This window comes from Centroberyx gerrardi, chromosome 7 (genome assembly GCF_048128805.1).
Source record: "Centroberyx gerrardi isolate f3 chromosome 7, fCenGer3.hap1.cur.20231027, whole genome shotgun sequence".
Lineage (NCBI taxonomy): Eukaryota > Metazoa > Chordata > Actinopteri > Beryciformes > Berycidae > Centroberyx > Centroberyx gerrardi.
The window spans coordinates 13,492,193-13,515,878 of NC_136003.1; the positions used below are offsets into that span (position 1 = coordinate 13,492,193).

The 23,686-nt window shown below is 42.4% G+C and overlaps 3 protein-coding genes across 4 annotated transcripts; 1 reads left to right on the top strand and 2 right to left on the bottom strand.

Moving 5' to 3' along the window:
- Positions 1-7,982: 7,982 nt before the first annotated feature.
- tufm (Tu translation elongation factor, mitochondrial) lies at positions 7,983-13,203 on the bottom strand. Its single transcript, XM_071911934.2, has 10 exons — positions 13,144-13,203; positions 11,927-11,973; positions 11,665-11,803; positions 11,097-11,263; positions 10,366-10,635; positions 10,020-10,152; positions 9,785-9,889; positions 9,474-9,625; positions 8,970-9,089; positions 7,983-8,428 (listed from the first exon to the last, which is right to left on the bottom strand). The coding sequence occupies exons 1-10, from the start codon at positions 13,178-13,180 to the stop codon at positions 8,255-8,257; spliced, it is 1,344 nt and encodes a 447-aa protein (XP_071768035.2). The 5' UTR covers positions 13,181-13,203; the 3' UTR covers positions 7,983-8,254.
- Positions 13,204-14,147: 944 nt separating this feature from the next.
- hspbp1 (HSPA (heat shock 70kDa) binding protein, cytoplasmic cochaperone 1) lies at positions 14,148-21,797 on the top strand. Of its 2 annotated transcripts, none has more exons than XM_071911941.2 (8): positions 14,148-14,303; positions 16,053-16,183; positions 16,348-16,564; positions 16,986-17,210; positions 18,758-18,913; positions 19,301-19,397; positions 19,487-19,598; positions 20,007-21,797. In XM_071911941.2, exons 2-8 carry the CDS (start codon positions 16,064-16,066, stop codon positions 20,085-20,087), a joined length of 1,008 nt encoding a protein of 335 aa, XP_071768042.1. In that variant the 5' UTR covers positions 14,148-14,303; positions 16,053-16,063; the 3' UTR covers positions 20,088-21,797. The 2 variants fall into 2 exon arrangements, with proteins under 2 accessions (XP_071768042.1, XP_071768041.1); XM_071911940.2 differs by lacking the exon at positions 14,148-14,303 and adding an exon at positions 14,311-14,468 and having other exon boundaries at positions 20,007-21,171.
- On the bottom strand, positions 21,240-22,328 carry tmem86b (transmembrane protein 86B). The gene is made up of 3 exons (XM_071911930.2): positions 22,278-22,328; positions 21,818-22,061; positions 21,240-21,703 (listed from the first exon to the last, which is right to left on the bottom strand). Exons 1-3 carry the CDS (start codon positions 22,326-22,328, stop codon positions 21,252-21,254), a joined length of 747 nt encoding a protein of 248 aa, XP_071768031.1. The 3' UTR covers positions 21,240-21,251.
- Positions 22,329-23,686: the final 1,358 nt, after the last annotated feature.

Genomic DNA, 23,686 nt, shown 5'->3' on the forward strand with positions numbered 1-23,686 from the left:
TGGACCTAAAGCTTGTGATACAGCAAGCAACATTTTGGAGAAGATGACAAGGCAACATGTCGGTCAACAGGAATTGAAGTCAGACTTGCAGCATAATACCAAAGCATTAGAAGTTGCCATGTAGACAATGTGAGAGACAATGTACTTGGGCTGTGTAATCCTGCAATGATGACCAAAATGTTACACAGTGTGCATATCAAGGATATAAAAGTGCTGATACACCTGGCAGTTTTTTAGGGCAATGTAGGCTACACTCCCAATACCAACCAACTAACCAAGTCAAAACACAGGATTAACATCTATTCAAGTGTTGCCTTGCAAAAAGACATTCCTGTCTGATTAAATACAAAATGTAAAGGCAACTTATTGATCGATCTTGATCATCATATTTTCCCAGACATTTATTTTCTCTGGTCATCTCTGCCTGAACAGCTGAACCAAAACAGAATCTGTCTGTCATAAAGAGCTGAATTCTGCTCCCAGTGACTCAACAATAAGTCCATTCCGTCTCCCACAGAAACTTTCTCGCTGAACACCCTCAGTTCATTTCAGCCACCAGTATCAACTGTGTTTGAGTGCTTTCACATCTGTTCTGTAGTTGTGAGTTTGGTAGTTGGTTTTATTGTGTCGTTGTTTCTGCACTGTTGATTTGTCATCCAGTAACAAAACATCCATGGACTGGATTGAAGGAGAAAGGGTCATCTATAGACCCATCAGGGTATGTGAGCATTGTTTATTGCAGTTAAATTGTAAAGATTTTGAGCTGATGTATGTATGTAGCATAAGAGGCTTTTGAGTGACATTATCTCATTTCCTTCAAAGGTACTGTTCAATGTACCGGTGTACAGAGAGACTGTACAGCTCTGCTGGGAGTGGAAGTACTATGAAGTACAAGTAAGAACCACTTTTGTTTCAGGCCCGCACAAAATAAAACACCTGACAAATTCTAGTAAAGTGTCTCCTATGATTATACATGAGAACATCTGATGTTTTCTGTCTTGTAGAAAAAAATGCTGGTGCAGTTTTTGAGGCTTCAGCAACAAAAGCAGGTCCCATCTGAGCTGACAGCTGAGGACATGACTGACTGGCTGGTGGAGCAGGGCAAGAAATCTCTCAGGGAGCGGTGAGACTTACTGAGACATACAGACAGCCCACCACTCAATCTATCATCAACTCTGCTCATGTTAAAGGAATAGTTCACCCAAAAATGAAAATTCAGTCATTATCTACTCACCCCCATGCCAGTAGAAAATCGGTTTGATCGGTTTGATGTCCACTTTAGTCTCTGTTCTGTATGTATTATGCACAGTGTAATACATGCAGCGTTTATAGTTAAAAATGTTATTACGACATCAAACATTAATATGGGTGCTCACTTATTGAATTTGACAATTAAATACAAAGTAATTGATTTAAAACTAAACGGCCAAACTGGAAGTCTTGTTTCTGGTAATTCAAGCTAGTCTTACCTATCGAGGCCGGGGTTTGCACACGATGACGTTTTTTTAAATCAACAGCTAGAGTGGCGATTTCAGCTAAATAATTGTGTAAATGTCTGTCTTTTCAAGTCACCTTGGGATCTTTTTATCTCTATCTCTTTTAGCCATTTTATGGTTATTTTCCGTTATTTTTTTAACTCTGTCTGCCCATCTGTTGTATGGACTAACAAACTTTACCTGATTTTCTACTGGCATGGGGGTGAGTAGATAATGACTGAATTTTCATTTTTGGGTGAACTATTCCTTTAAGCTAGTCTGTTACTAATGAGAAGAAAATAGAGCAACAGTTAAGATGAACCTTCTGTTTTCTTTCCATTTGAAGACTGTGGAGGTTTGATCTCGAGAGTTTTGATAAAAGTGTCCAGCCTCTCCTCACGCTGGTAAGACCAAGATCATGAAAAGACTCAGTTTGGAGTAAATTATCACATAACACTAGATTGATCCTGTAAATATGTCAAATCTTAATGGCGCATCCCATTTCTTGTTTCAGATGTGGGAGGTGAACATCAGTATGAAAATGATGGTTATTGAGTTTTTAGCCCGAATCGTGCTCAACTCACCTGAAGCCAACAGTCCTTGTTTTCAGTAAGTCACATTTATGAGATAAGATGAAACTTGAATGATTCCCGTGGGGAAATTGTGTCTTTTCAGAAAATCTGTATTTCAACTCATTTTGAGCGACTCTCATCGACAGAGACCCTCAGATCATCCGTCTGGCTGACAAAGCCATCAGGAGCCTGATGGAGAAGCAGCAGCCCAGCTCCAGCCTCCTCGGCCCCCAGGAAGTGGTGATGCTGGTTGTGCCCAAAGTGTTGCAGGGCTTCTGGATTAATCCGGCGATCCTCTTGTCCGTACCCCCGCTGCAGCTCAGCGACCTGGCCGTCGGACTCACGAAGGCCGTTGAGGATAAGCTCTCCGCCTCTCTGACCTCCACGGACCGTCAGGCCGCCTTCTCCCGCTCCATTCGGGATGAGAAGGTCCTTTCTATCCAGAACAAGGTCAGAGAGAAGTACACTCCAGACGTCCTGCTGGAGGAGCTGAAGCGCTTTGGGCCAGAGCTGCTGACCAGGATCGTTGACGTCACAGTGGGGGAAATCTGTGTGATGTTCGAGCCACAGAAACACATGGAAATGTATGAAGTGCTGACCACTAAAGAGGTAAGAACACCTGCGCAGATGTATGATCGAGTAGCTGGATAAGATACTCTATAGTAAAAAAGAAATTTTTTTTTTTCTAAAATTCAAACGGCTTCTCTCCCTCTTTAGGTGGAACTAGATGATTCCACCCAGCCAGCTGTAGTGGATGGAACCGTGAACTCCACCTCCCTTGATGGAGATTTGAGCGAAGAGCCCAGCCTGGAAGAGGACACAACACCTCTGGTGTCTCTGACTCTCCCTACTGATGCTCCTGTGGTTCCTCTGATTCTCCCTACTGAAGCTCCTGTGGTTCCTCTGGTTCTCCCTACTGATGCTCCTGTGGTTCCTCTGATTCTCCCTACTGGAGCTCCTGTGGTTCCTCTGGTTCTCCCTACTGAAGCTCCTCTGGTTCCTGTGAGCCTCCCTACTGAAGCTCCTCTGGTTCCTGTGAGCCTCCCTACTGAAGCTCCTCTGGTTCCTGTGAGCCTCCCTACTGAAGCTCCTCTGGTTCCTCTGAGCCTCCCTATTGAAGCTCCTGTGGTTCCTGTGAGCCTCCCTACTGAAGCTCCTGTGGTTCCTGTGAGCCTCCCTCCTGAAGCTCCTCTGGTTCCTCTGAGCCTCCCTACTGAAGCTCCTCTGGTTCCTCTGAGCCTCACTACTGAAGCTCCTGTGGTTCCTCTGACACTCGCTACTGAAGCTCCTCTGGTTCCTCTGAGCCTCCCTATTGAAGCTCCTGTGGTTCCTCTGAGCCTCCCTACTGAAGCTCCTCTGGTTCCTCTGACCATCCCTACTGAAGCTCCTGCCATTACTCCAGTCCAGGAAGGCTTGACCAGCAGCGTGGTTGGCACTGAGGAGAAGGAGGAGGTGCAACAATCCTCTGACACCAGTCTGATGCTTCTTCCGTCGGCTGTTCCAAACACTGAGGAAAACAGCCGAGGAAACAGAGAGGGACTGAAATCCCACTGCAAAAAATAAATTCAGTGTTGCATTGCAATCAGTCCATGCCAGTCAAATTTTTTTTCATTTACTGTGAATTGATGCATTGTAAAATTCAGAAATTATCATACAGGAATTGCATGATACATATACATATACAGTCAACTCCAGAATTACTGTCACCCTTGTCACCCCTTGCAAAATGTATTGTATAAAATAAATAAAATTCTTTTTTTTTTTTTATTGATCACAGAATCCAGAAACTGTATTGCTTTCATCATTTCCTGTTTCACTGGGGTCAAAATATGAGGTTGCACACATGTAAAATCTATTTGACATCCATCACTTTGTGGAAAATCAAAGAGCTTTCAAGAGGAGACAGATAGTAAAATACCACTAAGCACAGTCAGGGCAATAATCAAAAAGTTTTAGAAATCTGGAACAGTTGCAAATTCACCAGGAAGAGGTCGCATGTGCATATTGTCCCCATGAACAGGGAGGGAGATGGTGAGGAAGGCAAAGAGGAACCCAAGGATCAGTTTCACAACTGCACAGTTGAGTGGAATGCTGAGGTTATCAAGTGTCAAAATCAACAGACGCCTCCTCCATGTCAACAAGCTCTTTGGAAGGGTTGCAGGAAAGAAGGTGCCAGGAGGTTGAGACTTGGCCATGGAAGGACCTTTCAACCAGACAACGACCTCAAACATACATTAAAATCATCACAGAAATGGTCGCGGGAACACAAAATCGGTGTTTTGCAATGGCCATCTTGCCTTCAGAACCCTAGTGAAAATCTGCGGTCTCAATTGAAGAGGGCAGTCCACAAGCACAAACCTAAGATTATCAAGGATCTTGAAATGTTCTGCATGGAGGCACGGTCCCTCCCAAAGTGTTCTCCAACCTTGTCAACATTTTGTGTTTGAAGAACATATTGTGTTAAAATAAAAGTGTACGACTCTCCCATATGTCCAAAATAGCACAAAATATGACTCATTGCATGTGTTGCATGCGACCGACCGACCGAAACTTAAATCCGATTGACTCCAGATTTAAGTTATAGTTGTTGTGTTCTAGTGGTTAAAAGTTTTATTTTGGAGTGGAAAATGCAGAAATCGGACATGACCCGGAAGCGGTATATTTGTTTACAAGTAGAAAACGGTGGTAATTCTGTCTTGTCTTAGCTCTTGCAGTGTTCCTGAACACTAATATGAAACCGTGAATGGAACTTCTTTAAAAATGTAAAGGTTTATAGCCTGATATTATCGTTCTGAAGCAATTTTACAAAACGTGATTGGCAGCCTCTCGTTCACAGTGATGGATTACCTTTACTGACTGAATTAAGTCTCCAGAGTTGTTTTCTATGCCGTTTGGAATTGAATGGGAATGAATGAGCCCGAGTAGTATAGCAAAACTGATTTTAAAATATCTTTAATTGTGGCACATGCATGTAAAAACAGTCAACATTAAAGGGATGAAAAAAGTTAGCAAAAACTCAAATCATGCTGGAGTTGTCCTTTAACATACTGTAAGCTAAAGCTGTATGCTAATTAGCAAGCGCACAAGGTAGATTTATGCACCAGAGACACAGAGATGATTTTCATATATTGGCTCCCAAAAAGTTGTGTAATCTTTAATGTGTTAATTACCAGTAACCTGATCCCAGTGTTTTGCTACAAAAATGAAGCTCAAGTCAGAGGCAGCCGGGCTGTTTGTGCCCAGTGCGCACTGCGGTGCCTAATTTCGGTACGCGCTCTTTACACCGCAATGTGGTGGTGTTCACATTCAAAATTACTAGTTGTACTTCGGTGAGACCTGTGCGTTGCTGGATGGCATGGATTGATAGAGATCAGTGTGTGAAAATATCAGTCTGTTAAAAAAGTTGTAACTAGCTGGACTTTTGACAGAGGCCAGGTAAACAAACTAGCAATCAGGTAAACTGCTTCAAAATGTTTCGAGACTCAGCAACCCACAGCAACTAGCCTAAATCTAGGTGGTTTCAGCTGAATTTGACAGATGACAAATGTCCCATGATTGGCTTGTACACCAGGCAGTAGGCTAGAAGTCACACACATGGACAGGATCCTTGCTGCAGCCAGTGGACATTCACTTACCAGCAGATCAGTGATTTTACCTATAGCAGGTAAGTCAATGCATGAATTAAATGTTTTGTTTTGATCATGATTTACATTCATTGGTTTCAGATGCAAGGTAAAACACAGGCAACTCTCAGTTGACTAAATGTCAAACGAAGGCTTAAGCAGGTAGTTTCATCAAGAATAGTCTTGAGAACTTCACAGAGAGGGATGCCATGGTCACATTGAAAAAACCGAGGATTATGAAAATCCTGACTAGAGTTAGCCTAACAAATCAATGTTGACTTAATCGGTTCCACAAAGCCTACGGGGCTCCGGTCCGTCTTCCTACCTGCTCCATCAGGTTCTGCTGGAGAAGAACAGGAGCTCCCAGCACTCTGCTCTGCTCAGACTGGGGCCTTCGGTCCGGGTCTGGGCTCCTCAGACAGACAGGACAGAGAGGACAGATCTCCAGGAGGTTTCACAAAAAACCTCTAGCACGCACATACACTCAGAAGAAACCAGGTCAACATCAGTGGGGTAGAGTCATACTATATGACAGTATGACAGAGCTACAGTAAAAATACTAGAGTTGTAGTACAATAGAACAGAATCGTAGTAGAAGATAGTATCGTCTGTCATAGTAGAAGGTATTAATCAATACAAGAATCAATGCACTCAATAGAGCCAGGAAGTAGCCTAATAATCTCCCTAGTTAACTTTTAATAATGAGGGTCGATGACAGATGTTGGGCCAAGAAAAATTACCCAAAATTGACATCCATAGTAGGAATCATAGGTAGGAATGCATGCTAAACATAGCTAGAGTCAGCAGACAATTTCCCTACAGTTACCTGTTAGCTGTTAGCAGAGTGTAGCTGAAGTGCTGGGAGCTGCTGGCAGCTGTCGGGATTGTGTGGGGAAGTGAACTGCTCCTCTTCTCTCCCGCGGTGTCAGGTTCTTATCCAGGTGCTGATAATATATTAAAGTAATATTTCGAATTTTCTCAAAATTACCACTTTATTGTCGTAATATTATGACTTTTTTTTTTACGTCATTTGGCCCATGGGGCAAGACCAGCCTCAGAGCCAGGAAAAATAATCGATTGCAAAGGATTAGACAATCAGCAAATAGATCCCGCCCCATTCACTTTGATTGACAGACGGCTGAGAAATTATGACATTAGTGAGTGACATTATGAAATTAAAAGTGTTATTATGAAAAGAGGAGCAATGAAAAAAGAAAAAGGTAAATAAAAGAACCACTTTGAAACATGTAATTCTGAATAATCATCATGTAATTTAAAATAAAAGCCATTTGAAAAATAAAAAAAGTTTTTATGAAATAAAAATATAATATAGTCATGTTATTATGAAAACAATAATTATGAAATAATCTTATCATTTTTTAAAATTAATTAAAGGAAAACAATCAATCAATTATTAATTTCTTTCTGTATTTATTTACGTAATTATTTATTTGACTGACATATTTATTTAATTGTGACTATTTTGGTCCTCCATAGTTTTCATATTAGTTTTAGTTTAATAACCTTGGTCCATACAGAAGGAACTGTTCAGTGAGACTGCTGATGCCACAGAAACTGCCTGTTTTCAGTCAGTAAGTATTCAACCCATTTGTAGTGACTCTCCAAATTGAGTTAAGATGCATCTAAATTCGAGTGTCATTAAGTTTTATCTACAACTTGATTGGTCTTCCATGTCCACATGTGAGTCTACATGTGGACATGATTTAGAAGTAAACACAATTGTCTTTATAAGATCCCACAGATGACAGAGCATGTCAGAGCAGAAACTACCACCAAGTCCAAGGAACTGTCCAGAGAATTCAGAGACAGACATGTGAGGAGGCACCGACTGATGAAGGGTATAAAACAATTTCTAGTGTTAAGCGTTGGAAGTTCATCCCTACGAAATGGAAAAATCTGGACTGGTAATGGACTTTAAAAACAATCTAGAGAAATCAGCAGCCTCTCTTCTTTCATCTAGGTTATGCAATTCTTCTCAAAAACTGCACAAGTCCCATAAAAGCCCAGTGGAAATTCTATTGGTGTCATGGAAGACCAGACCACACTGGGAATCCCATGGATTATCGCTTTCTGTCCTACTACTATCAGAGGCAACTGTCATGCCCATTATATAATTACTCCTCTCCATGTTTGTGTGACTTTTTTGTCATTTAAATGCTTTACATAATTTAATCAACATTCAGAGAAAGAAATAAAGAAGTGCATGTCGTGTTCCCCACAGAGGAGGCTGTGGCTTATCGTCTGAAAACTGGCTGGCTGGCTTGATAGCTAACACTCTACAGAAAGAACATTAAGAGGCATTCTTCTTATTAAATAAATTTTATTACATAAATGACAAATGACAGTCTGGCCTTTTAACACAAAGACAAGATTACAGGTATTTTGGTTGGGTGGAACTGCACCATACAGCCATGCGTTCCTAAGAGTTCTCTCCTGTTTAAGGTGTGTTCATGTGTTTATGTATATTTCTATGAGCAATTTATTTATTGACCAGACACATACACCCCCCTTCCACCCCATCCCAATCACATTCCCACACCCCCCCCCCCCTCTCATTCTCTCTCTAGGTGCCCCAGTTGCACTGGTCTTCTTCTGTCAGGGGCATGATGTCTGTCACCAGGCCGGTGCCGATGGTTCTGTTTCCGTCTCGGAGAGTGAACCGCTGGCCTTTCTCCAGGACCATCGGCTGGCGGAGCGTGAGCGTCAGCGAGGTGTCCTCCCCCGGCATCACCATTTCCTGCAGGGAAAGAGAGCGGGGTGGTTACCGCTCCTCATACTGCAGCTGGTTTACTTCAATTACAAGTGTTGGACTAAAATGGACTAAAAATACGACAGTGGGTGATACAACTTCCCAAAATGCAGGATCATTTCGCTTTACTGATTTCAAACAAATATCAGCAATTCTTTTTACAAGCCTACAACTAAATGTGAAACTCAGATTTAGCTGTCACACACCGTCAGCCCTTATATAAAAAGCTCAGTCAAACAATTTCAGAGTGGGGAAAAAAATCCTTCAATCCAATAAATCCCTATGTAAACAAAGCCAGTGGTGGGGTGACAGTGTTTCAACATCAGATGTCGGACTGCTATTACAGACTGGACCTTTAACATCATGCAATTACATAAGGCAAAACAATGTTTAACACACAGGCATTAGCAGGCTGAATCGTTACGGTTGGAATTAAATTACATTTGTCTGAAAAACTGAAATCCAACAACCTACTGCTTGGCAAAAAGTTAACTGCAACTGACACACACACACACACACACACACTCACCTTGTCACCGGGCAGAGTGACTCGACAGGCCATGTCCCAAGTTAGAGAGAACATGACGGGCATGAAGTTGCTGACGAATGGCTTGTGTCTGCCTCCCTCCTCCTTACTCAGAACATACACCTGCAACAGAGAGAGGGGAAACGTCATCATCACATACACACCAGTGAAATACTGCTATAATCATCACATCAGGAACACCTTAGGAACTTCATCTAAATGTATATTTTACTTTATTATAATTGTGTTAAAACTGTCTATACACAGAGATGTAATGTAAATGTAGCTGGTAATACTTGGTGAAAATTAGCTGTTAAAATTCACCAATTATTCAATAAACTAACCCACAGACTAATGGATAACAAAATCTAATGGAAAACAATAATCATTAGTTGCAGCCCTACAGGACATCAAGCCAGACCTTATAGTTCAGTACAAACCAAAGCTGCTTTGAATCTTCTCATCAAATAGTGATAATAACAGTAAAAAAAAGCAGCATTCTCAGACCTGGGCCTTGACTTTCTGGTGGGGCATGATGGATCCTGGTTTGCTCATCACCATGCCTCTCCTCATGTCCTCCCTCTTCAGGCCGCGGACCAGAGCGCCCAGGTTGTCTCCTGCTTCCGCCCGGTCCAGAGACTGGTGGAACATCTCAATACCTGAGAGGCAGGACAAAGAGGAACATCAAGACAAACTTCCCGTATATATGTGTATATGTGTGTATGTGTGTGTTTGTGTGTGAGTGGGGGGCGAATACAGACGAGCTATGTTTTTAGATCAATGCTTTGGGATCCTGATGGTTCTCCTCTTTCACTTACCTGTAACCACAGACTTGAAGGCGCGATTATGCCCCACAAACTCACAGTCGTCTCCCTTCTTGATCATTCCTCTTTCCAAAGTGCCGGTCACAACCGTACCCCTGCCTGGAAAGAAAGGTAATTCAAGTTTTAACACTACAGACAGAGATAATCTTTTCACGTCTCCACCACCTGTCCTGGTTTGTAACAACTTTGAAGTGTGTGTGCAGGCTGCATTTCTCTAGTTTTCCCCCACCTGGGATAGAGTAGACCCCCTCGATGGGCAGAAGGAAGGGTTTGTCCAGCTCTCTCTTGGGCAGAGGAACATAGGTGTCCACAATCTCCAGCAGTTTCATCACTGCGTTCACACCTAGATCAGGCTGTCTGCTCTGAGATGGGACAGAAAACGATCTGGTCAGACACATTCTCATCACATCCAGATGACTCACACTCCCAAGACCCAAAACGTACTCCAGTTAGTCACATGTTGTAAATGGATCCAGATCCATGCCCATGCTTTTGACATGTGAAGGTAAAACACTGCATGAGTTTTGCCACAGCTATTCAGTCAACGTCCAGTTCCCTCAGGACCCGCCCCTCACCTCCAGGGCGCAGAGGGCGGAGCCGATCACGACGGGCGTGCTCTCGCCGTCGTAGCCGAACTCGGTGAGCAGCTCGCGGATCTCGAGCTCCACCAGCTCCAGCATCTCCTTGTCCTCCACGGCGTCGGCCTTGTTGATGAACACCACCACGTGCTCCACGCCGATCTGCCTGGCCAGCAGGAGGTGCTCGCGTGTCTGAGGCATCTGGCCGTCGGTGGCCGCCACCACCAGGATGCAGCCGTCCATCTGGGCCGTGCCGGTAATCATGTTCTAACACAGACAAAAAAAAAAAAAAAAAGGGGGGGATTTAAGTGGCATTCATACTGCAAAAAGTGGTTCATCTTGAAAAAAATCATGTTTAATGGTACATTTCAGGCATTTAGAGATGCTGCTTTTTTTTTTTAAATGCAACTCTTCTGGTCCTCCAATTAACAATGTGTGACCATTCACACCTGTCCATGACTCAGCTCACATGGAGGAAAGATCATTCTATTTTTTATCCATTTCCCTTTGATCCAATTACTTGTGGGAAAAACAGCAGATACATGACACATTAACAACAATTTACCACTTGACAATTTTGTCTAAAAAGCTGAAAATCCTGAAGTAAAAAAATACTGAAAACCTGAGAAAAAGAATCACATCAGCTCAAATCAGTTAGAAGCTGCATCATGGTGAATGTTTTCTTGGTCTGGTTACTCGCAGAGGGTTAGAAGAAGAGAAACAGCTACCTTGATATAGTCGGCGTGTCCGGGACAGTCTGTGTGAGCGTAGTGTCTGTTGGCTGTGGTGTATTCTACATGAGAGGCGTTGATGGTGATTCCTCTGGCCTTCTCCTCGGGGGCGTTGTCAATGTCCTCATACTTTTTGTAGCTAGCACCGCCTGCCTCAGCCAGCACTGAGGAAAGAAACAGACAGTCGATACGGGCCGTTGGCTTCGCTGTTATCTAGTCCAATGTGTAGTTCTGAAACAATCATTAGATCGACTAGTTGATTACTCAACTAGTCGATCATCAGAAAATGAACAAATTATAATTTGGATAATGTTTTAATCGTTTTAGTCATTTATCAAGTAAAAAAAAACAAACATTTGCTGGTTACAGCTTCACAAATGCTAATGCTTTCTCTGTTTCATATCATCATAAAATGAATACTATGGTTTTTTTTTAGCAGCTGGTCAGACAAAGTAAGCAATTTTAAGGCATCACTTTGGGCTCTGGTAACTTGTGATGGGCATTTGTCATTATTTTTGACATTTTATAGACTAAATGATTAACCAAAAAAATAATCTTCTTGCACCTTTAGTGATGGCTGCAGTCAGTGTGGTCTTGCCGTGATCAACATGGCCGATTGTTCCAATGTTGACATGGGGTTTGTCTCTGCTGTACGTCTTCTTCGCCTCTGCAGCAAAGGTCCGCCGACTGAGAGGCACAGCACACTGCCACACAAAGAGACACAGAGGGAAACACAGTCAGTTTGTTGTTTACAGCATCGGTGCTACTTCACAATAACAGCTTTACAAAATCCATATTAAGCAGGCTAAAGTTGTGTAGATACTCACCAGCTTAAAGGAGCTGTGCAGGAGACTTGGCGAAGAAAGCTGAAGGGCTGAGCAGCATGAATCAATAGGTGAGAATTGTATAAACTTGATATAATGATAGATAATGATGTTTATTTCATAATATTTATACAGTCTAAGATTTCACACATAAGGGATTGATTTATGGCTTTATCCACTGGGCTAAGGCAGTGCAAATTTACTGCCAATGACATTAATTTTACTGTCAAATGACTGTTTTTCTGACACCTCTGCTGACTGTCTGATCAACAACTATCCCAGAGCCAGAAACCAGAAAGCCACAACTCAAACTTGTGATGTCATCAGGATGCACACTTTAGCTCCATGGACAATGAATGGGAAAATTATTTTGTGGACCACCAAAACATTTTGGTTTGAACCTCAAATGGGCTGTAACAGTGTTATGGGCTCTGAAGCAGAATATGCAACCTCAAGAAACCCCCTGGGTGCTGTCTCTGTCACCTACAACACATTTCACAGTTGACTTTCTATGAAGCAGCTCCAGATTTTACATTATTCTAGGTCATTTGATGACATCACATGGTCAAGTCTTAGTTGTCTGGTTTCTGGCTTTGAGTTGTTCATATCTACAGGTTAACTGGACAGTCTCAGACCATAATGATGTATTGCCCTTTCAAGTGTCCAGTCCAGTGAAACTGTCACACATGGCTCACTGGGAGCGTCGCCTGGTTTGTATTCTTTGCATTAACTTCATGGCGAATCGACCGTTCAGGTAACGTTACTGTAGCTTACATGAGGTAAAACCAGCCAGTATATCTGAATCCTGCAGAGACGGCTGCTAACCAGCTAACGTTAAGCTAACAAATCCATTGAATCAGAATGAAAGACTCGTCAATGTGATTGAGTGTTAACAGCGAAGTTCTTCAGATTAGCATGAACTGAACGACCAGAAGGCATCAGCAACTAGCCACAAGACATCTCATTATCTACAATATCTTCCTCAGTCATCAGTCAGTCCTCATCATCAGCTAGCTTAACGTTGGGAACACCAGCTAGCGAGTAACGTGACCTTGCTATCGGAAGAGACAGCATCACCTCGTTTCCCATGTTTTGTTAACTTTCGACAGATGCAAAGAATGTATTCTACATGCGCACATCAAATGTATGCACAATATATTAGAGGGCTATGAAATAATAAACAGTCAAAAGCGGATACTACTTTAGATAGGGTTATTTACCAGAGAAACATGCACGCAGCCCCACAAGCGCCGCCATCTTGGACGATGAGACGAGCCAAAGATGTTCCGTGAATAAGAGATAAATTCACCGACTGCAGCCTGCAGAGACGGGTCCGCTACAACCAAAGAGTTTGCACAAGCGCACATGTAGTTGCGCTACAAAAATGCCATATTTTTTATTTGCTGCAACAACAGATTATAACTGGCATAAGTGAAAACATGATGATTTAATTGGATAAATTCCAAAGTGGTGATACTGATCTTACTGATGGCAGGTGCAACAATGTACACAGACCAGTGGGTTCCTAACTTTTTCAGGTCAAGGACCAACCAAATAGATGTGCATTTGACCATGGACCATTGGTAAGATTTTTGGAGTTAGTTGTGATTTAGTGTGGAGTTGCATAACTGTCTGTTCTGTAAGTAAGATGAAAACAGTGGGGAGAATGAAACTCATGCTAACCTCTTGCTAATGGAATAACGGTGAATTTATGGTATTCTTAATTTGGCTGGGGTCCAGGGACCCCTGGAGGTCCTTGGACCCCACTTTGGAAACCACTGCATTAGATCATAGCCCCTAAAGTTGCACAGATTCGCACTATTTTTTAACTCCTCTCAAAGGGAACTAACAAAAAGCATTACAAAAACTTCCTTATATAAGAAAAAAATAATAAATACTATAGATAGCTATATAGTAATTGAATGTAGCTTTTTTTCCTCTCTCTCTCCCTCCTTTCCTCTTCTTATTTATTTTTTTCTCTTCTCATTGAGCTCTCCGTAAGCAGGAAAATATCGGAGCCAATCTTTGATGAACAAATTTGACCAAACAGGAGCGATCTAGTCGAAGACAGAAGTGAGTGCAAAACTACCTCTCATATCTTCTAGTACTCTCTGGACAAGTCAACTAATCTGACGTCATTACAACTTGACAGCTTGGATCGGTAGTAGTCGCGCATGTAGACGTCACTCGTTTACCTAAACTGCGCTAATATCACAGAATTTGCTGTTGGACCTAACTATCGCAGTTACTTCTTACATACGGATTATATCACTTTCGCTTTCACTGGGTTATGGTGTATTTTGAAGACTGAAATTACGTTAAAGTGAGCGAAAAATACGCTCAAGGGAACTCTGCCTGCCAGTTTGGTTGAGGCTTTACGGTAAAGATGGCAGCCTCCTTGTCACTCACGAGATCAGCTAGCTAGAATGTTCTAGCGTCTTCTTATTCCAGTGTTTATAAGGAGAGTTAGCGGGCTTGTCAAGGATTTAATCAAAGAAACGTAAAGTGGATTTATTTAACACAGTCATATAGGACACTTGGAAAGGTAAGTTAAGAATAAACTGATGTTGTGAGAACGACAACTACCTAGCTAGCTCCTGACTAACTGGTAAATGCTTGATTATGCATAGCTAGTGTTAGCTAGTTGAAGAGCATACAAGCTATAACAACTTCCTTGTATCAAGCCTAGAATCTAGGACTTCTATGTTTGTGTAAATCTTCTCAGTCAACATGGTTCTGAAACTAACTAGTGACTGCAATCCTACAGTCTGGGGCGTAATTTCCACTGGGGACGGGGACTCTTTTCAAAATCCCGTTTGTGTCCCCCTCACTTTTTTAACCGCAAAAATCGTGCTTAATACGCTACTGTTTGGCCAGCCGTCAGATTCTGGCTGAGAATGTGAATTGAGCTGCTGATGGTAAGGCCCTGATATACTCCAAAAAATTGCCGCGGACACGGACAGCCTGCCTACGCGGTTCTATAGTACATTTTGGCGTCTGTGGACCAGTGTTGCCAACTTGGCGACTTTGTCGCTAGACTTAGCGACTTTTCAGACCCCCCTGGCGACTTTATTTCTCAAAGGCGACTTTTTCTGACCATGGGAAGCAATGTTAAAGTGTTGAATTCCAAAGCATTTGGCAATAAATTGGTACAGCTGATGCCGGTTTGCTCTACTTGCTTGTCTAATCCAGAGAGGTCTGATGATCACAGCGCTTGGCACACACATCGTAGCCCCCTCTCTCCGCTGAGAGCAGGGACTGTAGGATAGGGTCCACTTGTAATTGTTACCGGCGTACGCCGAAACTGGCCCGGGTGGGCGGAGTCAGCACTTAGATTAAAACGGGCTACGCCGCGGCGTGCATAACAAGTGCAGCATTATATATTGATATGCAAATTATCGTATGACGTCATCTGGCGACTTCTAGCGACTTTCTGAGCAGTATAGTATAGTATTGACAGTGTGTGACTTCTAAAAAACGTCTAAAATAAAGTTTCATATTCTTTGATACATTTTGTATATGTTCGTTGTGATTGAAGTTGCAAATGACACATTATCTATCGATAGTGCCACAATAATGTACCATAGATCTGTCAGTCCTATTCTGCAAAATATATATATATATATATCCATAATTGAATAACTCAACGTGAAGTTCAGTAAAGTTGTGAGTTGAACAATACAGAAAGTAAGACATGTAAGACAAAGTAAGATATGCATATTTAGTACTATTCTGGCAGAATTTAGCATGATGACCAACTTTAATTATTTCCCGGATTTTGTATTGGTTACCGTAGTCCCTAAATGTATGTTGAAATGCAGGAAATGGGATTCAAATAGCATTTTTTTGGGGGGGGAGCACCCCCAGACTCCCCGTTTTATTGTGTCCCCCCCACTTCTCAAACCAAAGTTACGCCCTTGCCTACAGTTATGAATAGGAGACTACAAGTGGCATGCTTCAGTCCTAAAGTGTAAACTACTCAAAAAGCTGTTTGCCTGGTCAGGTCATATGCCTGTTTATGGGACTGGTATTGTGTAGTCCTGTCATGTTTTATTGTCTTTGACTCAGACAGACTCTTCTGAAATCCATCTGTTCTTGACTAGTTTTAAATCAGTTTGTTTTGTCCCAGTCTAAAACATCATGGCAGAAGACAGACAAAACAGAAGACACCCCCACAATCTTCAGGGCGTCCTGCAGCTGGCTGTAGAGGCCGGCTCTGCTTCAGAGGGACCTGCCTCTCTTGAACCCTTGTCACAGGAGGTAACTGTATGCTGTTTCTGGTCAGTTTGTGGTCAAATCAGTCAAAAGTATTTGTCCCAGAACGATCATTAATAACATTAACATGGTCAGTTTGGTAGAAAATAGGCATACATGATTATTTAATTTACATGATTTAACTGTCCCTCGCTCTCTCTCTGTTCCAGAGGAAAGAGTGGTTGAGAGGAGCTCTTGCAGAGGTGTGTAAAGGCCAGATGGATGAGGTGGAGCAGATGAGGCAATGCTTGACTGTCCTACGCAAAGATGGAATGAGCGTAAGGGAGAGAGAAGGAGAGGAGGAGAGGGAGGAAGAGGATGAAGACGAGAGGGAATCAGCCCTGGAGCTGCTGTCAGAGCTTTGTGAGAACCTGGACAATGCTAGAGGTTTGTAACAAATGGTGTGAAACTAATGAATAAGCCTACAGTTGTGTGTATATATGCCACCAAAGCCTCTGAATCTTACCTTAGGGCAGGGCTACCCAGTTTTGGCAGGTGACCTCATGCTGAGTTTAGAAAATTCAAATCAAACCAGAACTATGATAGACAACAGTAAAAATCATGACTGAATAAATGATGATGTATTATTATCTGAATCCCACACAATAACACTAACCCTAGGAAATACTTTGAAATGAGAAATTACAGATTATCAAACCATATATTATAAAACATTATAGATTTGACATTCTCCAAGCAGTCCCTAGATCAGCTTGACCCTTGGTCCAGAAGCTACAAAGAGGTTATAAGTAAATATAATGCATTTATTGGCTCCACCCTGACTGTGTCCCCTCTCTCTGTCTCTCAGACCTGATGGTTCTGGGCGGGCTGGAGCTGTGCGTCTCCCAGTGCCTGTGTCATGCCCAAAGTGGGGTGAGGTGGCGCGCTGCCCAGCTTATCGCCTCCTGTGCCCAGAACATGCCAGAGGTGCAGTTCCACTTGCTTAGCATGGGGGCGCTGCCAAAACTGCTGCAGCTGACAGACTCGGACCCCCATCCCACGGTCAGAGTGAAAGCTCTCTACGCCGTCTCATGTGAGTATATAAGAGCTTTGGTACAAACAGGGGGCCAGTGTGTAAAATCACTGAACTACAAATCGCCTCCAATGCAAAACTGCCAACTTGCAACTGAACAGCAGGTTCATTAGGTGCTTTGGTTGGACTGATTGTGTCAGACACTTCAGAATATGCAGCTATGACCTTTTATGTAGTGATGGCGAAATGAAGCTTTCTGAAGCATTACGGTTTTCACACACAGGGTCGAAAATGGGTTCAGCACTCGAAGCTTCATATGAGATGAGACATATCACCTCTACTAGTGAACAGAGTGTAGCACAGTAAACCAGACGACTAGTAACAGCTTTATAGTCTATGAGCCCTCCTATAGGTAACTGGTCTGTATAGTGAACAGAGGAAGCTTTTGCCCGCCCACATGGTAGACCCGGGTTCGATTCCACATACGTGATAAATACGTGTGCATGAATTTGTGTTTTTCAGTGGTTCAAACTTCATAATAAAATATTGAGTGTGAGAGTGAATATTTTTTGATAATAAACGCAAGGACAGAAGAACAAAAGGGATAAATAAAGACAACAACTTCTGATAAAGTGGAACAATAGGGAGAAAGTGCTTAAGGACAGACTGTCATTGGGCACTTGGGCAGAGGTAATTCAGTAATACGTTTTGAAATAGCCTGTATTTTGCTATTATCTGGAATGTGCTGCACAAACACATTGATTTGGTTGGGCATTTATATGTCTGTTTCAAACAGAAATCAAGTGAAACTGTTATTTAGGCAAAGGCATTTGTGTAATATGACAACCTTGTTAGGGTAAATTCAAAATATTCCCACACTGGGGAAGGGCAGCTCTTTCTTTCTGGCTCAATCATGATACAGAAATAAACGCAATCTAATCGACTGTCCACAACGACGACGCTATACTAATACTACAACCCATGATTTGTTCATTCTTACGGTTCATTTTAAAGGGAAAGCCGCCAATACGTTTCAAATCTGACAAACCCGGTACTCGGCCAATCGAAGCAGTCATGTGATTCACTGCGGGAATGAAGCAGTCGCTGCTTCGAACGTCATCATTCACGTGACATTTTCCGTAACAAAGCAAGCTCCGAAGCTGTGGTTCACTTGAAAGTACTTCCGAGTTTGAATCGCGCTTCGGAGCTTCACCAGACGTAACATTACTACTTTTATGCCATGATTGCTCCAAAGGTGTGATAGGAAATTAATGTTGTGGTATACAGGACACGGATTCAGTCGTTTTTACAGAATCAGAATCCCAATCACTTGAATCGGCCATTACAGTAAACGTACAGTTGATGTTGGTGCAGAGACATATTGACGACGTACATAATGAATGAGTGAATGACCGTTAATGCACTGGTCCAGTTTACCATGACTAGTTCTGTTTATTGGAATGAAATGTATGCATAAAAGAAATTATGAGCACCGGGGAGCCCTTACAGCTCTCAGGCCTTAATTCGTGTTGCCTTGATATACTGTAGTTTCAAGTTAACTGGCCAACAACATACAGTAGTGTGATTGTGCCCGTTTGTTGCTGTAGGTCTGGTCCGGGAGCAGGAGGCGGGCCTGCGGGCGTTCCTCTCTCACGATGGCTTCTCTGTGCTGATGCGAGGCATGCAGTCTGACAATGAGAAGCTAAGGACCAAGTCGGCGTTCCTTCTGCTCAACCTGCTGACAGCACACCCGGAGCAGAAAGGTATGGGTGTATGAGGCATATTGAACAACTATTAAAGTGGCTACATAGCAACTAGAGTTCAACCAGTATGGGTTTTTGAAAGCTAATACTGGTTATAATATGATAATGGCCTACATATATTGTGCACTTGTATGGCAAGCCCGAGAGCGTCTGACCATTAATCCAAAAATACATCTGAAAACTTAATTCCTATTGTTGCTGCTCCCAAAGCTAGAAACAAAGGACTAATCTGATACATAAATCTGTATCAAGTGTCAACTTCTGGATTTTGTTCCGTTAAGCATGGGAGCATTGAAATGGTAAAGTTAGTTCTTGCCTGAACTGATACTGGGGCTTGAATTCGTTCCGGCTCTGATGTGTCTGAAGCCTGTTTCCTCTTTCCTCCAGACACGGTTCTCTCCATGGGTATGGCACAACAGCTGGTATCTGTTGTTCGCACGCCCCACTCGCCTTTCCACGAACACGTGCTTGGCGCCCTTTGCTGGTAAGAAACGTTCTCTCCCTCGCTCACACTCTCACTCTCTCCATTGAACGCACCATTATTTATCCCCTTCTTCCTATTTGTGTGTCCAGTCTGGTGGAAGATTGCCCACAGGGCCTTAGAGACTGCAGGAGTCCTTCTCTCGGCCTGGAGGAGCTGCTCAAACAGCGAGCCAAAGAGCTCCAGGGAAAAGACGAGAGTCAGGTAATCCTTACATCTTCCAGCCTGTTGCAAAGCACTAACTCAACATGGTAAAAATGGTCTTAAGCATTGTGATCGTGTGTTCAGACTTAAAGTGATGTTTCACTTTGGTATAACATGGTTAGTTTTCAGCAGCCTTACCCCCATGTAAATGCACCTACAAGTATATAGTGACACCAGCAGCTCCTATTCATTACCGTTCATTTTTTCCTATTCAAAAGTTTACCCACCCTTTTTGTGGATGATATGTTGGCCAATTTTATTTTGATACGAAAACAGAACCCTTTAAGTCTGAATGCAAAATCAAAACATAGCATACCATGACAGATGGTAATAATGTGTTTTTTGCAAAACACTTAACAGACAAAAAATGTATGACTAAGTGTCATGTCACATTTTTGTTTCTAACAGGAAGAATTGGACTTCTGTGAGCGGTTGAGGGCGATGTGTTTCCGTGGGCAACAGTCAGATGACAATGGAATGGATCGCTGAACTCTTACTGGTTATTCACCTCACTTGCTTTGGTATCACTGGACAAGGACATGGATCATGGATGCTAAGCAACGTCGTCTCCCTGAGGACAAAGTTGCTGTCCATTTTGCATGTTACTGGAGGATAGAAATGCCCATGAGGGGCTGGAATTTACATTGTCCATGAATCTGATGTAAAAAAAATATCTCTTGAACTGTAGGTGTGCTCAAGTCAGCTCTTACGTTGTCGATTTCCAGTCCAGTGTTTTCAGTTTTTAAAATCTCAAATGTAACACCAAGCATCTTGGTTATAGGTAGTTACCATACTTTAAACCACATTTTCTTTCTATTTTTTTGTCCTTTTTTTATGTTGGATAATATTTACAGCCCAAGTTCATCGTTCATTGCTTAGATAGGTTTGTCTGAACAATTCAGTTTAAAAACAGTGTCATCATTTCAATTTCAATTTCTCAATTATCAATTGTTTCTTCAACTTGACTCAGAATGACAAACATCATAGTTTTTTTTTTACACCGTATTTATTTATTATGAATAAAACAAATGGCCATTTTATGTATGATGGCAGCTCACAAGTGGAAAACATTTCCACTACCTGTACAATCTACAATATAGTGCAACATCGCTGATTAAAATATATGGACACAAATCACAGAATATGATATTATAGATAGAATATTTAATCCAAAATCCATATTCAAAAACAGATATTACTTGATTTTGGCATACAGTTAAGAGAAGAGAGTTACACATTTGAGATTGAATCATCTGGGGGTGTTTTGAGACGTTATATCAGTATGATTTGTTGGAATATCCAATACAAATTGGAAACACATAACTATTGAAATCTTTGTCTGCACAGTAAGGGATCGTCTCTTACAAGCTGCTCGTTTGTTCCGTCTTTTCCAGTTGTAAGGTCTCATTCTCAGTAAAGTCCTGAACACAGCCAGTAGCTGTCGAGTGCTGACCAGTCCAAGAATTGTCGTTGTCCTGCCGACTGATTATCCCATAAGCTACTGTTGCCTCTTCTTCTATTCCTTCATTTGATGGGTTCATTTTCAAAAAGCCAGGACCTACAGGAACTTTTCATAGGAAGTATTGGGATTTCACAGATGAAGGAAAGGTGAGGAAGATACTTCAGCCTTGAGGGATGCCACAGGGATGCAGGCTAGGACCTCTTCCATTTTGAAAAGTCATCCTTGTTCTCCACCGCTTTCACATCACCCACAGCGATCAGTAGCTGTGCCAAATAATATGTTACCATGACAATGGTGTTGCCATGCTCCAGTGGTGCCGTCACCTTGAAAAATTGCAGAGCCAGCATCAGGTCGGAGACCATGAAGGACAGACTTCCTAACAGTGTTGCTGCCCGGCGGGTTCGAATGGCTAATGTCGCCATTAGAGCAATTAAGGCGATGTACACCCCAACGGCTGGAGTCAGTAGAGCCGAGTCGGGTGTCTTCTGCAGGTAGGGATATAGGTAGATGTAAAAACCTCCTCCCACCACAAACAGGATCAGATATAGGAAGCGGGTCCAGGAGGAGGAGGAATATGTTGCATAGCGAGTGGAGAGGAAGGTGAGTGAGTACTGCAGATGAGCCACAGCAAATGCACCCATTCCTGAAACAGATATGTGAGATGTTCAAAACATATTAAGGACTGACATGCAATATTCAACACTCAGAGACGCCTGAATTTTGGCATTTCACACACAGACGCACAAGGCTGTCTTACCATGGATAAAAAGTTCGGGCCATATCAGGCAGCAGTCACCAACAGCTGAGAAGACCAGTCCTCCCGCCACACCCAGCACACTCTGACCTCCATTCCAGCTCAGCACTAGCACAGCCAATAGGAGCGTGGGCGCTGCCTTCACACCTGCAGCCACGATGGAAGGGGGGGAGTCGGGAGTCCATAGGTAGAAGTAGGCCGCTGTGGCCAAAAAGAAAGGCAAAAGATAGAGAAAGAGAGCGCAGGACTGATAGAGAGGAAGGAGGGGAGGAATGAGGGTGACAAATGATTGAGAAACATCACAACTTGAATATGCAAACGGATAGACTGGTATGATGATTATAGAGAATTCCATCATGTCCATAAGGGAATATTTGTATAAGTAACATACAGTATATACAAGTAGTGAATCTCTTAATGATTCTATACAAGAGTGACAAAGAGTGAAAACAGTTTTAGCTACCGTATTTCTCCTCTGCCTCTTGTCATAGGCGTCAGTCTCAAGGATGTCCATCTCCTCAAAATCAGGACTGATGTGGGTGCTGACGGACGTGTCTCTGTTGGACACCTTATTTCTCCTGTTTCTGTCCTGTCTTTATTGCCTTGGTTACCTATATACTGTATATGATCCTCTGTTGCTCTCGACACCTCTCTTCTCTGTCTCCTCTCTCTCCTCTCTCCCCGTCTCAGTCCCTCTCAGTAGATTCTGTTTCGTGTGTCTCAGTCTGTCGGTGTTGGATGGCAATGAACTTTGGACCAATCCTTGCGACAGGGTATCTGTCAGATTGCTCTCTGATAATCAATATGCTCCCTGTTTTGAGTTCTCACGGACACGCAGCTGACCTTTGACCTCTCCGACTGGAATACATTGGTGACATCAGCAGTTGAAGGGCAAAGTCAAACTAGGCAGATATAATGGCAGTAATCGTGAAAAGCAAAACATGGTCCTATGTATGATAAGGTGTTGTTCTTACATTGCATGTGAATTTCTGGTGTTTGTAGTGTGTTGGTATTTAGGCACTCCTGCTTGGATTCTGTCAAATTAAGTTTGGGGAATTTCCCACATTCCTGCTGGGAAGGAGCTTGATCCTTTGAATCAAATGTGTAAACACTGAAGGCGATGCACTATGCGCTCTTTTTCTCTGCAAGAACTATGGGAAGAAAGAGGAATAGTTATGCCATCCAGCATTCAGAACAGCAGAACAAATTGTGTTGCTATACAGGACTACTTGTGAATAAATGTATCACATTAAACAATCATGCGATTTACTATACATTTTTTTCGGGGGTTCAGGTGTTAGAAAGATAAGATTACATTTGTGCCTAAGTTGCAGAATCTTCTCCCCATAGATGAACAATTGAACACATAAAGGAAAATAATGATTGCACAACACGTTTGATGGTTTCACATTGTTGCCATAAAGCAAGAAATATGTAAGTACCTTAATAATTAATAATTAATAATTCTTTGTGTGCTTTCCTTGACTAGGCCACTTTAGTCAAGATAAAACAGACAAAGCACTTTTCCTATTGCTCTTTCATGAGTCACAGAGTGCCTAATGCTATGGTTGTAGCCTGTTTGGAACGAGGCATTGACTGTGGTCACTAGATGGCCACACTGCTTCAGCTTTGTCAAAGAAAAGCAACACTTGCTGCTGTAAATGAAAACTGAATGTGCCGACAACATCAACACTAGAGCTGCAGAGGAAATCTGAGCAATGAAATTTTGCCAGTAAGAGGGTTCAACCCAAATGAAACAAGGGAAGACTTATACAAACATACATTTCTGAAATAAATATTTACAGTTAGAATCAATTAGAGTACTTGGCATAAATATAACATAAAATCTCAAATAAAGGTGATTTGTTGGTG

What these genes read in the sequence shown, in the direction of transcription:
- tufm (XM_071911934.2), bottom strand. Translation starts at nt 13,180, where the DNA reads ATGGCGGCGCTTGTGGGGCTGCGTGCATGTTTCTCTG. An exon ending in GCTGCGTGCATGTTTCTCTG is followed by an intron (nt 11,974 to 13,143) that starts GTAAATAACCCT and finishes CATGCTGCTCAG; the next exon opens with CCCTTCAGCTTTCTTCGCCA. An exon ending in GACTGCAGCCATCACTAAAG is followed by an intron (nt 11,264 to 11,664) that starts GTGCAAGAAGAT and finishes TTCTTTCCTCAG; the next exon opens with TGCTGGCTGAGGCAGGCGGT.
- hspbp1 (XM_071911941.2), top strand. Translation starts at nt 16,064, where the DNA reads ATGGCAGAAGACAGACAAAACAGAAGACACCCCCACAATCTTCAGGGC. An exon ending in TTGAACCCTTGTCACAGGAG is followed by an intron (nt 16,184 to 16,347) that starts GTAACTGTATGC and finishes TCTCTGTTCCAG; the next exon opens with AGGAAAGAGTGGTTGAGAGG. An exon ending in AGCTCTCTACGCCGTCTCAT is followed by an intron (nt 17,211 to 18,757) that starts GTGAGTATATAA and finishes TTGTTGCTGTAG; the next exon opens with GTCTGGTCCGGGAGCAGGAG.
- tmem86b (XM_071911930.2), bottom strand. Translation starts at nt 22,328, where the DNA reads ATGGACATCCTTGAGACTGACGCCTATGACAAGAGGCAGAGGAGAAAT. An exon ending in AGAGGCAGAGGAGAAATACG is followed by an intron (nt 22,062 to 22,277) that starts GTAGCTAAAACT and finishes CCTCTCTATCAG; the next exon opens with TCCTGCGCTCTCTTTCTCTA. An exon ending in GCCCGAACTTTTTATCCATG is followed by an intron (nt 21,704 to 21,817) that starts GTAAGACAGCCT and finishes TATCTGTTTCAG; the next exon opens with GAATGGGTGCATTTGCTGTG.